The 17,269-nt window shown below is 44.4% G+C and overlaps 1 protein-coding gene across 3 annotated transcripts in view; it reads left to right on the top strand.

The window, feature by feature from the left end:
* RGS11 (regulator of G protein signaling 11) overlaps nucleotides 1–17,269 on the top strand; it is a 169,234-nt gene that overhangs the window by 6,104 nt on the left and 145,861 nt on the right. For all 3 annotated transcript variants that reach the window (XM_029577311.1, XM_029577313.1, XM_029577310.1), the window contains exon 3: nucleotides 5,974–6,024. In XM_029577311.1, the coding sequence (XP_029433171.1) occupies nucleotides 5,974–6,024 (51 nt within the window). The remainder of the gene's footprint in view (nucleotides 1–5,973; nucleotides 6,025–17,269) is intronic.

Genomic DNA, 17,269 nt, shown 5'->3' with positions numbered 1-17,269 from the left:
TACCTGTGCAGCTGTTTTTAAGTGCTAGCCAGCAGGGACTTCCAGTGGACAGGGTCACGCTGGAAAACACGGAACTGTGCTGGATCTCCTCCTTTGACGCTCTAGTTAAGAGGAATTCACATTGCTGGACTATTTTGTTTGTTGTTGCAGTTTACAAGTCAGGAATCCTATGTTCTGCTTGGACTTTTTTGTTTCTTTATTAAACGCCCCTGAAAAGGTGTCCCTGTTGTGTTGTATCTAAGCCAGACCCTGACAATGCTAAAATTAGAATGCCATGCAATAAGGCCTTAACATGTATGTTAAACGGGTCCACATGGATGCACTAAAATTAGTATCTCTGCGCATTAAAATGAAGGAATACCACATGCAGATGAGGCTTTAACCTCTGCATAGTATGCTTTCCTTACATGTGATTTACCGAGCACTTGGTAAGGCTTAAAATATAATGCATGATAAATCCTAAAGTGCCTATCTATCTGGAAATACCCCATGCTAGCCAGTTTGAAGCTGGTTAGTATGGGAGAATCTCTCTCGCATATCTCCAATTAATTTAAAAAGAAGCCCCCTCAGAGGCTATCCCCTACCCTAAGAGTGAAGAAACCCCTCTGAGGACTGGATCAGGCCTCCCCAGCCACCTTCTGGAACAGCTACTCACCATTCCAGGTCCCTGCATTCTTCACTAGCAAGCATGACTGCAGAGTCCTTCTGTTGGCCTGACCATTGATTTCCAAATGATGCCACCTAACACGATCACATTTGTTTTCCATCAAGAAGCAGAGCTAAATTAGCCATTACATGTGGCACTGAACAAACTTACCTCTCCTAACTAGTAGAGCTTTGAGCTCTACTGAGCATGTGCGTGAGTTTCTGCATGGGCGTTGCCTTGTCAGCTTCCTCAGTCATTTTTGGTCTGAGCACAGTACAGACGTACTCTGTTTCGCCAGATATTTTTTTCTAAATTCTTCTTTTTTCATTTTTTTCTTAGTTTTTTCTACTTTTAATTGCCCTGCTGAACTGCAGCACTCGTAGCAGCACTTCTCGGTGCTACAAAGAAAACGGCTTCCTCAAATTGGCCAGCAGGAAAAGCCACAGTGAGTGGATTCATGAACTTCATCCGTGGTAAGGTGATGATTCTTATTGAAGGTTATGCTTGCTTCACTCTGGATCATGCCAAGGCAAACAGTTAAGCCTGTGGATAGATGTCTCATGTTCTTAATATTCCAGAGCATAGAGGAGCTGCATAAATCTCTCAGAAGCCACAGTAGATCCTCTTCCTCCTTTGATGCACTCAATGCAGAGGAAGCCTTGATGCATGGGACGTATGCTGACATGCAAATGAAGTATGCAGGAAGCAAACTGATGGTGGGCTGATGCACAGCAGAAAAAGAAGCATGCTTGCGCATTAAAAGCCAATCTCTACAATGCAACTGATGCATGCTTCGAGAAAAGCATCCTCACTCTGCACACAATTAGAGACTCCAGCTCTGCTATGCTTCATACTGATGCTTGCCTCCAAAAAAAAAAAAAAAAGAAGAAGAAAAGAAACCTCTTATTGAGATCTGGGAACCTAACCTTGTCCCTGAAGAGGATGTTCCACCACTTACACCTGGTCAGAGGACAAGTCAGTCGCTCAACAAACTTGCAGGGCTAGTGAGAAATTTCTTTACCTCTCTGTTTAAAGAGACTGAGGAAATAATCCAGTGGCTCCTCACCAGCATTGCTGCAGCGTTACCTCTGACTGGAGTCCCAGGGTCGCCCATTGGGGTGAACACATTGTTATGTGGTTCTTCATCTTCCCACTCAATAGAAGCAAAGTCAGGTCACTCAGAGTCGGTTGACTGTATTTTTCTTTTCCCCTCCAAGGCAACTGGTACAGCCTGGTTCGCCCTTGTCATCCTTGGGGTTCTGAGTTAGTAAACTTACACATTCACAAGCTGAGTCTACAGATTTACCCTCTATCCCATTTCTGGGTACACCACTATGCATCATCCCAGAACCCCTGGCATACTAAAAGTTCATGGAAAAGGTGGGGGCAACACTTAGCATCGAAGACCCCTGCTTAGGAGTCTTTGGATCTCTCCAGCTGTTGGACACCCTGTCAGACTCAGCAGCTCTCCCAGTCCACAACACTCTAAACTGGTTATAGATAACACCTATAGGAATGCTTTTCTAGCTATAGGCACACCTATCTTTGGTATTCCTATAGCCAGAAAGTTGAATCTTCAAATACAAAATCCAAATATATTTGTGGGGGGGTTGCAGTTGACCAAAAAAGCTGCTAGGCAGTTTTGCCAAGGAGGTCTTCCACAGCTCCATGCTTACTGCCCAGATTTCTACGCTAACAGTCCTATATGGTGCAGTATTCTCATGACTGTATTCAAATTCTGAAGGTTTTTTCTACTACCTCTGCAAAGACAGTCTTATTACTCACAAGAGTGCATTCGTCACCTTCTCCGTTCTGTCAACAAATTTTTTTGATTTCATTTTCATGCACCTCCTCAGCTTTAGTTGTGTCAGGTCATATGGTAGTAACTATTACATGTGATCTCACTGATCCGCCTTTGTACACTGGGGTCTCCACTTTCGATGAGATCATCTGACCCAACCATCGTCCAAGTTTCCGAGGCGAAAGCTACACATGTGAAACCCCGCATGCTTCAGGAAGCAGCATCACTTTGTGCGCTTCCTCATCATGTCTCGCTAGCGATGAACACCTCATGGGATCATTCTGATCCCAGGGCACCAGGTCTCATGAGGAAAGCTGCTACCAGATCAATTTGCTGGAATTAAGGGTAAACAGATATGATCTATCAACGTCCATGCAGCTTCTTTGAGCCAAGCAGGCTGCTATGTTCTATATCAGTAAACAGGGAGGAATTCCCTGTTTGGTGGCCTCTCTACAAGGAAGCATTTAAGATTTGAGGATGCACAACTAGACATTGGCCTGTCCAACAATAAGAACATGCCACACTGGGTCAGACTAAGGGTCCGTCAAGCCAGCATCCTGTTTCCAACAGTGGCCAATCCAGGCCATAAGAACCTGGCAAATACCCAAAAATTAAGTCTATCCCATGCTACTATTGCTAATAAAGCAGTGGCTATTCTCTAAGTCAACTTAATTAATAGCAGGTAATGGACTTCTCCTCCAAGAACTTATCCAATCCTTTTTTAAACACGGCTATACTAACTGCACTAACCACATCCTCTGGCAACAAATTTCAGAGTTTAATTGTTCGTTGAGTGAAAAAGAACTTTCTCCAATTAGTTTTAAATGTGCCACATGCTAACTTCATGGAGTGCCCCCTAGTCTTTCTATTATCTGAAAGACTAACTAACTGATTCACATCTACCCGTTCTAGACCTCTCATGATTTTAAACACCTCTATCATATCCCCCTTCAGCAGTCTCTTTTCTAAGCTGAAAAGTCCTAACCTCTTCAGCTTTTCCTCATAGGGGAGCTGTTCCATCCCCTTTATCATTTTGGTTGCCCTTCTCTGTACCTTTTCTATCACAACTATATCTTTTTTGAGATGCGACGACCAGAATTGTAAACAGTATTCAAGGTGTGGTCTCACCATGGAGCGATACAGATGCATTATGACATTTTCCGTTTTATTCACCATTCCCTTTCTAATAATTCCCAACATTCTGTTTGCTTTTTTGACTGCCGCAGTACACTGAACCGACGATTTCAATGTGTTATCCACTATGACGCCTAGATCTCTTTCTTGGGTGGTAGCTCCTAATATAGAACCTAACATTGTGTAACTATAGCATGGATTATTTTTCCCTATATGCATCACCTTGCATTTATCCACATTAAATTTCATCTGCCATTTGGATGCCCAATTTTCCAGTCTCACAAGGTCTTCCTGCAATTTATCACAATCTGCTTGTGATTTAACTACTCTGAACAATTTTGTATAATCTGCAAATTTGATTACCTCACTCATCGTATTTCTTTCCCAATCATTTATAAATATATTGAAAAGTAAAGGTCCCAATACAGATCCCTGAGGCACTCCACTGCCCACTCCCTTCCACTGAGTAAATTGTCCATTTAATCCTACTCTCTGTTTCCTGTCTTTTAGCCAGTTTGTAATCCACGAATGGACATCGCCACCTATCCCATGACTTTTTACTTTTCCTAGAAGCCGCTCATGAAGAACTTTGTCAAACGTCTTCTGAAAATCCAAATATACTACATCTACCGGTTCACCTTTATCTACATGTTTGTTAACTCCTTCAAAAAAGTGAAGCAGATTTGTGAGGCAAGACCTGCCTTGGGTAAAGCCATGCTGACTTTGTTCCATTAAACCACCTATCTTTCTGGAATCTCTAACACACTGGCATATCGCCTTAGCAAAGTATTTTGACTGCACGAGTGGTCTTTCCGACAACCAACAGCCGATGAACTATTCAACTTAGGGGGTCCATCAAGCCCAGTATCCTGTTTCCAACAGTGGCTAATCCAGGTCACAAGTACCTGGCAAGATCCTAAACAGTAAATAGATCCCATGCTACTATCGTGCAGTAATAAATAGAGGCTATTTCTTAAGGCTGCTTGGTTAATAAGTTTATTGATTTCTCCTCCAGGAGTTTATCCAAACCTTTTTTAAACCCAGCTACACTAACTTCCTTAACCACATCCTCCAGTAATGTATTCCAGAGCTTAATTTGTGTTGAGCAAAAAATAATTTTCTCCGATTTGTTTTGAATGTGCTACTTACTAACTTCATGGAATGCTCCCTAGTCTTCGTATTTTTTTGAAAGAGTAAATAACTGATTACATTTACCCGCTCTATTCACTCATGCTTTTTTAGACCTCTATCATATTCCCTCTCAGCCATCTTTTCTCCAAGCTGAACAGCCCTAACCTCTTTAGCCTTTTCTCACAGAGGATCTGTTCCATCCCCTTTATCATTATGATTGCCCTTCTTTCTACCTTTTCCAATGCAACTATATCTTTTCTGAGATGCGGCCACCAGAACTGCATATAGCACTCCAGGTGAGGCTTCACCATGGAGCGATACAGAAGCATTATGATATTTACTATTTTATTCTCTATTCCTTTCCTACTATTTCTTAACATTCTGTTTGCTTTTTTGACTGCCACCGCATAATGAACCAAGGATTTCAAAGTATTGTCCACTATGATGCCCAGATCCTTTTTCTGGGCCATAACTCCTAATATGGAGCCTAACATCATGTAAATACAGTGTGGATTATTTTTCCCCCTGTGCATCACTTTGCACTTGTCCACATTAAATTTAATCTGCCATTAAAATGCCAAGACTCCCAGTCTCGCAATATCCTCCTGCACTTTATCACAATCCACCTGTGATTTAATAATTCGGAATAATTTTGTGTCTGCAAATTTGATCACCTTACTTGTTCCACTTTTCAGATCATTTATAAATATATTAAAAAGCACTGATTCCACTACCAATACCTGAGGCACTCAAATGTTTACCCTTCTCTACTGAGAAAACTGACCATTTAATCCTACTTTTGCTTCTTATCATGTAACCAGTTTGCAGTCCACACTGTACATCCACTCCCCACTAAAGTCTGCTGAGGGGAACCCACTAATTATTCAGGCAGAAACTACCGAATGTCCATTGAAGCTTGTCTAGCTGTTTCTTGCCTCTAGAACATCTGTTTCTCAAAGGAGCTAAAAGCGTGGCCCTTTCCTACATGGGCACAGCTTGTGACCATTATATGGAAATTTGTTAGTAAATCATTTTAGAAGTGTCTGTTTTCAGGTACATTGCTGGTTTTAATTATTTTTCCTTTTTTACAACATAAATTGTATTGTCAATCGCTTAACACCTTGAGATTTTGATAAATGGTGATCATCAGATGTTAAGTATCTATTGGTCTTATCCAGTGTCAGGTGGTGTGACCTGTCATTGGGCATCCTGGGTGCTTCTTATTACAAAGCTGGAATGGAAATATGTCTTATTCTTTCAGGAAGTGACATTGTGGAGTGGCTGATTCAGAAGTTCTCCATCCCAGAAGAAGGTAAAGTACTCTTGTATTTGGGGAACCTGAGTTTCAGGCGATGCTGAAGTCATGTACGTCTCCAGTCCCCATACCCAGAATTCAGCATGGGAATAAAGGTTAACAAACAAACAAACAAAAAACTTATAAGGTTATATCTTTTATTGAATTAACCTAATACATTCCTTGGCTAACTTTAGGGGGCTACTACTTCCATCTTCAGGTCAGAATAGAATGGGTAAAAGATGGCACTACCAGAAAATATAAGTGAATCATAAAGGCATTTCCAGTGGTAGTGGGAAAGGGAAGGTCAGAGTGAGAATGAGTTTATGGGTTATCAGTATAAGTTTATGGCTCATAATGAGTTAAGAAACCAAAGTCTTTGAGTCCTTTCTGGTCAGTTCTGATTATTTTAATAAAAAAAATTAGATTCTAAAAAGATTCAACAGGCACCTTCCTCCCTCCACTATTATTGACATTGCATTCTGCTCTCTATTATACCCTTTGATACTCGTCCAGAGGAGTTTGGGGTTTAGTCCCTCATTGAGGCGGTGGAGGCAGAGAGCATTCTGTTTTTTTTTATCCTGTGACATCACGACTACATCCGTTGACCACAGACCAAACTGACCCAGCATTCTCTGCTTCCAGCTAATGTAAGAACTGCTGGTGGAGCAACAGTATTTATCTTACTGGTCTGCCATATGATTTGAATTTAATTAAAGAAATGTTTTCGCCATGCACCTGTAATTTTTTTTTTTTTTTTTTACTCAGTAGCGCACCAACATTTTGTTATGCTCCCATTTCCATTAGAGGGGTATTGGTTGAGCCAATTCAGAGCACATATCCATATATTAAGGAAAGGAAGAAGATAATTCTCTAAGAGATTTTAAATCTTCTTTTCTTTACTCTGTGTAATTAAAAAAAAAAAAAAAGAAGACAGCCCGCACTGCAACAGATAGCATAGTCTGCACTGCATGAAATTGTGGTGGATAAAACGAGAATAATGTATTAAAAAGAGTATCTAGGGCCTTGAACAAGCTCCAGAGTTAAGGTAAAACAGTGTAAAACAGTTTATCCTGAGTTGTATGAATGAACAATTTCCTCACTGATTTTTGAACGGCGGCCATTTTGTATACAGCTAGAGCAAAGCACTGCACAGCCACAGATTAAAAAAATTACAATTTGCCAATTTTGAATCCTGGACCATATGTCAAAATGTTATCAGTCATATCAGACAGCATCGTTTCCAGTAATGTTTATTCAAAAGAGTCTTCAGATTCCTTAATTAGCATTCTGTGCTTTGCAAGTAGGATGAAGATTTAGAGGCTTTATCTCTAGCAATACAGATTCTTCAGCAGCATTGCAAGCAATTGTCTTTGTAAACTTCAGAGTTTTAAGATCTTCAAAAGTAACTTATAAAAAACTGCCTCTTAAGCAATAGATCTTTCTATTGCAGGCGTGAAGGTGGAGTTTTGATTCCCTGGTAGAAAAGGGGCATTTTTTTATGAAAGGAAAGTGGTTTTCTGTAACCCCCCTGTTCCATAGAGAAGTGAATATAGCATTATTGTCACAGGATTTTTCTTCCCTAAAGTTGCGAACAGTTGGATATTTGTCCCTCTCCATTACGTTGCAGCAAAAAACTTCAGTTTAATACTTTCTTTTTAAATTGTAGTAATTTTAAGTATGTCAGTTGAATAAACAATTTAGTTCAGATTCAGGTAAAAAAAAAAAAAGATGGCATCACAGAGAGAGAATTTTTCTAAAGAAGGTAAAACACTTTCATTCTATAAAAACTGTAACCAAAACAAGGTATGTACAACCAACCTGATCAGGGGATAACTAAGATCGGATTATAACGGACAGCCGGCCTCCCGTCACACCCACATTCTTCACAAGCATTGTCACACCAACTCTTTTCTGCCAGAAATAACCCCTAAGACCCAAATTTTGCAAATCAAAGGCCACAGTTTTATTATAACAAAACAATAAGCATGATACCCGAGCCATAATGAAAATCTACCTACAAAATTTCCCCGATGGGCATCTGCCATGCTCCAGCAAAATGCGCCACCCCCAGGTATCCCAGCCTACCCAGTGAGTCCCCTACCACATCCCAGCAAGGAGCCTCGCACCAGATGTGACTGCACCACAGGGTTCTTTGTAGCCAACTGGCCAGCCCCCTGCCATGCAGTTGGCACCAGCAATTCCCTAACCTGCTCGGGTATTCCACCACAGGCACATGGTGGTGAAGCCACTCGTGTGCCTCCTCCCTAAAAGATGCAGCTTAGGAGTTCCACGACAACACCTCCTCCAAGACCTGGAAATCATTGTTTAACAGATCCTGCCTAACATCAGATAAATGCACCCCATCCCCCCAAACAACCCAGCACACCGATCCCAAAACCAGGGATGTCGTATGTGCCCACCCTCCTTTGCAGAGAATTAGGATCCTAGCTGCTGGTTCAATTCTGCTCTCCCCCAACCCCAAATAACCTGATCTGACAAAGCAGGCCTTGGAATAATGTCTTACCAGAAAAACATGGTGTGTGGCAACCCTAAGATTACTTGAGAAGTGTAAATTCCAAGTCTCATCTATTAATTGTCGGCATATCCATTTCCTCAAGTCATTCCTCCCTAGATGTAATAAAAGAAAGTCCAGCCAGGCCCAATACGTCAACAACCAACTGAGGAATGCCAATAAGTGATTCTGTTGCATCCCTTGTCTGCTGAATTACTGCACCATCACACCTTGCAATGTCAGGCCCAACTGTGGTCCACTCGATTGCTGTTGAGCCTGTTCCTTTGCCCACACTACATAAGAATGGCCAATGATCCAAGCAATTTGGCCTCTGCTTCCGTGACCTGTAAAACAAAGAATGTTATGCGTTATCTTACTATTTTACACTTAGTCCCCCACCTTCACATAAGACTGAAAAGCCCCAGATTTCTAACGTCCAATATGTTGAATCACACCCTCGACAGACCAGACATCGCTGCCAATGTTGTAGCCATGCCAATATGAAAGGAATGAGTACTGAAACAATGTACTTCAAACCCAACCGCTCCAAAGTCCTGGGCAATACTGCCGAAAATTGATATTTGGTAAGTGGGCTCCCATTACCATACAGCAAAAATTGCCCTCCCCCATCCGGGACAAATTACAATAAACCTCTGCACATTCTCCACTGGACATGTCAAACCACCCAAGCCCCTCTTGCCAATTGATCTATATTAGAACTTGGAACCAATAGCCAAACCTTGTCATCCTCCAGCACTATATGCTCGAACAACAAACCAGATGAGACTCGCAGATTTGCTGCTCTTGCAACCACCTGAAAAACTCTATAATAGGCCAAGACAAAGGTCACCCAAAACAAGGAAGTTTCATAATCTGAAAGACAAACCAAGAACAAAGCATCCCAAAGACAGAGCAGCAAGTCATGAGTGAATGGGCAATCTTCCATCCGGCACAACAGTCAAACCCATTGACCATTCCATCAATAACTGCTTTACCAAAAAATGACCAGCTGGATATCCCACCCTTGTACCTTTGCAAAGAAGGAAAATCCAGAGAGATGACTAGAGACTGCCACTCTGGAAAACATTGCCTTCTTGGCAAAGGTAACATACTCCAATAACTCATCCGATACAGGACCCCATGACCACCCCTTGTCAAATAAAAACTTCACCATCTTCCCAGATCCACTGGTGGTATATGCAGTCCACATTGATGGCAGTAATGAATCTTGCAGTAAGCTCCAGGCTTTGGGACTCCAAACTTCCATAGGAAATCTGAAATCACTGCTCTGCATCAATCTGCCTCTGCCTCTGAGACCACTTGCAATGAAAAATAGAATCTGCAATTTGCTCTATGTACCCCTAGAATATGATGTTGTGAGCACGGGGTACAGTCATTTGCCTGAGAGAGAGAGAGTGAGCTCTTGGATCATGGTACGACCTCAAGGCGGAGCTCCAAGGTACACACTGTGGGAGGCAAGCATATCCAGGCCACGGGCTGGTTTTGGAACATATCTTGGATTTGGAACATCATTCTCAGACCTCTGCTGAATCTGTATGGACAGAGTGAGAATCAACACAGTGCTGGTCTCTAGGGTAGTCCTCCGGCCAGTCAATAGGCCTTTCGGACCTGCTGCTTGGAATGGCGAATGTGTCAGGATAGACAAAGGCTGAGGATAGGACATGGCATGATGAGGAATGTGGACGAAGACACTGAAGGCTTGGCACTTGAACGAAGACTAGGAACTTGGATGAAGACTTGAATCCGAGGAACATGGACGAAGGCTCTGGAGATGAAGAACATGGATGTAGGCTCAGGTTAAAGTTCAGCTTCCCAGGGCACTGCACCTCAGTGCCTTTCACAACCTGCCAAAGGTTGGTTGCTGACCACGCCGAGACTGAGACAGGCTCAGGGCTGAGATGAGAATGGGAGCCAAAGCATCCCTTGGAACGAGGAACATGGCTTGGAACAAGGAACAAGGAGATCTGCTGGCTGGACAAGCACCACGAACCCTGGAACTAAGAACATGACTGGGAACTAGAGACTGGACTAGGAACTTGATTTGGAACTTGGAACTCTAAAAACAAGGATGGACTCCGAGGACTTGATCCAGTGAAGACGACTTGGAGACAGGCCCTGTGCCAGGAAGCGCCCTATGCAGCCCCCCATGGGCTGGTCACAGACCACAATGCTGGCATGTCTGGAGGAAGAATGTAGGAGGATCTAGAAGGCTGACCTTGGAATGAAGACAGGAACATCAGGAACTTGACTGAAGATTCCGAAGACTTGGATGAGGCACTAACGAAAGACCAGGAACATGGAACCTAGAATATGGAGGAGCTCCCACAAAGAACAAGGTAACCAGGAACATAAAACAGGAACATAGACTAGGAACATCCTACGAAGAACATGAAGACCATCAAGACATGAACATGACCACGGAAGACCTTGCAGGATGACAAGACCATGGACGACCATGAACACTCTTGCGAAGGCCCTGAGGAACTGGCAGAGAACCCTTTTATAGGGCTAAGGATGTGATGAGGCAGTGACATCATCAACAAGGGCCGTGGGGCTCTTCTCACTGTGGGCCCTTTAAATTATGAAGAGAGATGCGCGCGTGCTCCTAGGATGTCAGGGCAGAAGCAGGATGTTGGCGGCATCAGCAGCATGGCAATGATCAGAAGAGCGGCGGCAGCTCCTGCCATGAAGAAGACAGTGGTGTCTGTGGCCCCCTGCTGCAAAGATGGCCAAGGCAGCAGCAGGCACAACAGCGGCTTCAATGCCGCAAGGACCATCTCTGCAGCGACAGAGTCAGCACTGTGGAGAAAGAGATAATATTGGCAGCAGCCCTGCCCCAAGGGAGCACATGGGACTGGCGTCTTGACGATGTAGTTGAGCGCACAGGCCCGGTGTTCTGCCGGCGGAGATGAGAAGCCGCTCGCAGACCCTTCGTCGGGAGACCATCTGTATTTAGCCCTCTCAACCTTCAGAAAGTGCCTGCTCCCTGGAGTAATCCAAGTCTCGTCTTAATTTTTGTTTCAGATCTTTTACTGTGCCTTGTCATAATGTTTCTGTATCGCTCAATGTTTAGACCGCACCTTGAATACTGTGTGCAATTCTGGTCACTGAATCTAAAAAAATATATAGTTGTACCAGAGAAAGTACAGAGAAGGGCATCTAAAATGATAAAGGGCATGGAATGGCTCCTCTATGAGGAAAGGCTAAAGAGGTTAGGGCTGTTCAGCTTGGAGAAGAGACGACTGGAGGGGAGGGGGGAGATATGAAAGAGGTCTACAAATTATGAAAAGACTTGAACAGGAAAATGTGAAATGATCATTTACTCTTTCAGATTATACAAGGATTAGGGGGTACATTTAATACGAATTGGAGAAAATTCCAGAGGATGTGGTTAAAGTGGTTAGTGTAACCAGTTTTAAGAAAAGGTTTGGATAAGTTTCTGGAGGAGAAGTCCATAAGCTGCTGTTAATCAATAGGGAATAGCCACTGCTTGCTGCAGGCATTAGTAGCATGGGATCTGTTTAATGTTTTGGTACTTGCCAGGTATTTGTGACTTGGATTAGTCACTGTTGGTGACAGGATGCTGGGCTTGATGGACCCTTGGTCTGACCCAGTATGGCATATCTTATGTTCTTATGACCTTTACTCCTAACCGGGCTCACCACCATTGCCATCCCTAAGCCAACTGTGGGGTCAAAACTAGGATGCCTTCCCCACCACGGAGCAAATCTCCCTGCTGCCTCACCCCCTTATACCGCAAACACCATTGGCCATCTCTCAACACCTCATGCAGGTTCCTCTCCTCCCAAAAAGCACCCTGGCCTGTGTGTGAAAGGGGCCCCCAAAATGCCCCAGGGGACTTACCTCTGCAGACACTTGCTCTGGTCAAGGAATTACCACTGCTGCTGCTGCACAGGCCAGAGCTGAAGTCATACTCGAACTCCCCCTGCCCAGTCTGTTCCATCACTCCCTCTCCTCCAGGAGGTGCAGGTGTAGACTGAACAACCCCCTCCCCTCCTCTTGTTTCCTCCGACTTCAACCCTCCTGGAATCATTCACTGGCACAGCTCCTCTGCTCTCCCTGCTCAAGCCTGCCCACATACCTTGACCACGACTCCTCTCAGCTCCGTTCCCCTGCCCAACACTGCTTTCCACAGGCCCTATTACCACTGTTACATGACTGCTGTTATGCTTGTGGACCCGTGTGCACGGACCAACCTGTAGGGCCTACACCGACCATGGGCAGAGGTTCCTGGGTGGGACTATCTGGAGCTTCACCTATACCAACTGACGTACCTGCAGGTTGAGCCCTTGATGCAGACGGCTGGCAGGACCTTAGGTGAGTTCCAGGGGCAAGGCAAGAGGGAATGTCCAGGTCCCAGCAAAGGTCGAGGCATGTGGCAAGCAAGGAATTCCAAGGCACAAACTAAGGTCAGGGCTGGCAGCAGAAAGCAGAATCTGAAAGGTTAACCTGGGTCTGAGCAGATGGCAGACAACCAGGTCCAAGCCTGGTTCAGGTCCAAGAAGCAGTCAGCAGAGTCCAGGGCCAAGCTGAGTTCAACTAAGAAGTCAATCCAAAGAAGCAGGGAGGGCTAGGAGAGGAATCAGAGGCAGGACACATAAGAAGACAAGAGACAGAGGAAGGAGCAGATACAAGACAACCAAGAAGCTGGCATATAGGAGCAGGGGCAAGAACAAGCAACATGCATTGAGAAGCAGGCTACTCAGAAGACCTGTTGCCAAGGTGCTGGGTGTTTGCAAGAGATTTCCTTATATACTCCTGAAGAATGTGATGTCATCAAGCCAGCACCACAGGAAGTCCCGGCTAGGGGGCCTATAAAGACAGTCCAAGTCTACAGGAAGTTCTCTCCTGGGTCCTTGGAACAGCATTCTGCCGGAGGCTATGCCAGAGTCACTTCAGATCAGAGGTGAGGGGCTTACATGGGGAAGATGGCTGGAGCCTAACAATTCTTCCACTCCAAAGCCCTCTCCCCAATCTCTTGGGCCTGGGTTTTCTGGAGACTCAGTGGTGAAATTACTAGATTAACTGAGGAGCCTGTAAGTTGGAGGCTGGTTCCTAGGAATTCTCCTCTGGTCCATAGCTCTTCCAGACTATGAGATATTGAAGTTTGTTCCTTACTCTTCTAGAATCCAAGATTTTGGCTACCTCATATTGTGTCCTTCTCCACGGGTTGTGGTGGAGGTCTTGATGGCCAGGATAAGATAGCTGGCTTTGAGAGGAAGACATGGAATACATTATGAATATGGACAGTAATCTCAGCTTGTAAGCTCGCTCCCCACTTGGTGTATCACCAGAAAAGGCCCAACAAAGCATGGAGCAAATCTGAGCAAGGGAGATTTCAGGTACTCAGCCAGACTAAGTCCTTGGGTTGTAGCTGGGGTGGAGATCGTCATTTTTTGTCCGTTTGAACCTTGGCACGGATAGCGGCTTACTCCAACAGTTGATTAGTTGACTGCCACAAGTTGATTAATTCATGACCTTTCAGGTGGACAACAGGGCAGGTTCCAGGAGTGGCTAAGGCATGGATATTTGGGGATGCTTGCCATAGACTAGGTAAAAGGGAGAGGATCCGGTGGCTTTAGTAACATGATTGTTATGACAGCCCTCTGCCCAGGGGAGAACGGAGACCCAGTTGTCCACGTTGACTGATGGAGGAATGGAGGAATCCTTTTAAAGACTGATTAGTCTGCTTGGTATGTCTGCTGGTCTGGGGGTGATAGGCTGATGAGAAATCTAGTATGATTCTAAATTTTTGGCATAGAGACCGCCAGTACCATGCGGCAAACTGGATCCCATGGTCAGAAAGAATGTGGTGGGGGAAATCCATGTAGACAAATGACGTGTCTAATAAATAATTCAACCAGCTTGGGAGTGGAGGGTAATCCAGGCAGGGGCACAAAGTGAGCCATTTTAGAAAAACGGTCCACTACTACCGAGACGGTAGTATTACCGGCTGAAGGTGGAAGGTCAGTGGTAAAATCCGTTGTCAGATGCATCCAGGGTTCCTTAGGTGCAAGTAGAGGGTGGAGCAAGCCCAGGGGCTGGGCTCGGGAACTCTTGTTTGCAGCACAGACTGGGCAAGATTCTACATAATTCTTTCCGTCCTTTCATACATGGGACCGCCAGTAATAACGGGTAGACAATTCCAGCATTCTACTGACCTCCTGGTGACCTGCCAACCGTGAGTCATAGGCCCATTTTAAAACACGTTTTGTTGTCTAGGACTATGGTTTTTCCTTGGGGTATCATTATGGCTGGGTGGGTCTGGCAGACTCTTATAGTCAAAGAAGCGTGATAGTGCATCGGCACATTGATTCTTTTCAGCTGGTCGGTACCGCAGCTCAAAGTCAAAACAGTTAAAAAACAGTAATGACCATCGAGCCTGTTTGGGATTCAGGCACAGAGCTCTAGATAAGTATTCGGAGGGGCATCGTTGCATGCTACATTTATTCTTATTTTTTTGCAGGACCGCCTTAGATGGATCCAGGGTGGGGAGGGGAGTCTAGTCAGATCCCCAGTACCTTTTTTTTTTTTTTTTACTTCTTGGGGGAATGTTGATTTGGCTCTTATGGCTCTTTAAAGTGATGGCGGCCCCACGTTTTGGGGGCCACAATCACACTTTGTAGAGGCCTTTGCGTTGTTTGTCTTGTGGACTTTTAACGTGAGACTGTTGCGATGTTTTGTCGGGGATGGGCACAATTTGTGGGAATGCCCCCCCCCCCCCCCCCCCCCCCCAATATTATGCCCTCTCCTGCCATAAAATAGAGTGGCTTAGTTAATGTGGGCCTTAAAAAGCCATTTATATGTGAAAAGTGCACTTATTTGTGAATATCCAGTGGACAATTCAATAGCATATGTTGTAGCAATTTTCAGAAGCCCACTTACTTGGTTAAAGTGCACACGTAAAACTCAATTTTAAGCACGTAAATGCTTTTTAAATCAGACCTTAAATAGTATTTTACATGTGCAACCCTTATGAAAATTCACCTCAAAGGTTCTTAAAAGTAAGCAGGATTTTACTGAGATATTAAGTCACAAATTATTTTTCAAGAAAGTCAGATAAATTGTTCATTGCATTTGGAGGAGCATGAAAAGTTTAGGTGACATCCATACCAAGCATAGCATGATGGACAAAGGAGAAGATAAGCACAGCACATATGTCAAAAGAAAGAAAATCAGGCTCTAAAGTAATCAGAGCCCATTCAACCAGAGCATAATTATCTTCCTGGGAGTAATGTGTCATCCTGCAGAGATTTGTAAAGTGGCCACATGGTTCACATTGCATTCATTTTTGAAAAACACTACAGATTGAATGTTCTCATCAAAAAAAGAGCTCTCCTTCAAAGCAAGTGCTCTAAAAGCAGGTTTGATATCCTCCAACCCAGAATAACTGGGCTTGAGTACCTCCCGATCATTCTGGACTGGTGTAGCAGAAAGCAAAGGAAGGAGGCATTTAGACACACCTGACAATTTCCTTTCCTTTATTTCTGCTACACCAGTCCAGACACCCACTGGATAGAGAGAAACTACTTTTAAAAGTCTTCAACATTTTCAAAGAGAATCCACCGCTTTCTTTAAAAAAAAAAAAAAAAAAAAAAAAAGGAACAAGCTGTTTTCTGTTTAGAGTATATGGACTTTTCCATAGTTTTCAGTATGCTTTGTCAGAGGGGAATGCTGAGGCAATCTGGTTTGTGCACAACAGATGTAGTAGTGTCAAATAAAATAGAATGTTTTCTGCAGCAGCTGGACGAGGGGCTAAAACAAATTGCTCTGGACTGGTGTAGCAGGAGTAAAAGAAAGACAGCTGAACGCACCGGTTTACGTGGTCTTAAATGCTTCTTTTGCGAGGGTAAACCTTACTGCCACTGCAGCAAAGAATTGTACATAAGAACATAAGAAAATGCCATACTGGGTCAGACCAAGGGTCCATCAAGCCCAGCATCCTGTTTCCAACAGTGGTACACGCTCCACAAAATGAGCGTCCAGAAACGTGTGGTCAGCTCACTGCCCTCGCATGGAAATTCCATGCCAACGAGGGCACTAAGTGTGCTCTCCCACTTCAGAGATCTGTGTCGGCTGAACATGCAGACGGTAACTTTCAAACTGGCACGCGGGCGCACATTTCCGCGCGTGCGTCGGCCCACGCTCAGGGACGCAGCCATTTTAGAACATATACGAGCATGTTATAAAGCAGTCTTGCTGCGTGCACGTGTGCGGGATTTTACGTGGGCATGTGCGCCCAAATCCCGCTCCTGCTGTGTAAATTGGGGGCTTTTAAAAGGGGGCACGTGCCGATGCCATTCCTAGTCTTACCATTTCGTCCCCATTTCGCCCTCAGTTGAGAGAGAGGTCCTCCAAACCCCCCTAGCCTTCACTCCCCACAGTTACCCCTGACCCTTAAAGCACTGCAGCCCTACCTAGTTTTATTTAGTTTTTAACTCGCACCTCCTCCATAGCAGGACTACATTTAGGCGGCAGTGGGCCTCAGCGCATGCTGGGGGCGCGTACGTTTTAATGCGCACTTCTCTGCGTCACGCTTTTTTGGAGATATGCACACTGCGGGAGATACGCAGGGCTCTAGGTGGCTTTTAAAATCCGCTCAGCAGGCGCGAGCCCAACTTATTCGTGCATCCCCTAATTAATGTGTGCGCCGGGCTTTTAAAATTCACCTCACTTTGTTTTAAGGCTGGAACTTTACACCCGGAC

This window comes from Rhinatrema bivittatum, chromosome 14 (genome assembly GCF_901001135.1).
Source record: "Rhinatrema bivittatum chromosome 14, aRhiBiv1.1, whole genome shotgun sequence".
Taxonomy (NCBI): Eukaryota; Metazoa; Chordata; class Amphibia; order Gymnophiona; family Rhinatrematidae; genus Rhinatrema; species Rhinatrema bivittatum.
The sequence above is the reverse complement of the archived record's forward strand: the minus strand, read 5'-3'. Positions and strand labels throughout refer to the sequence as shown.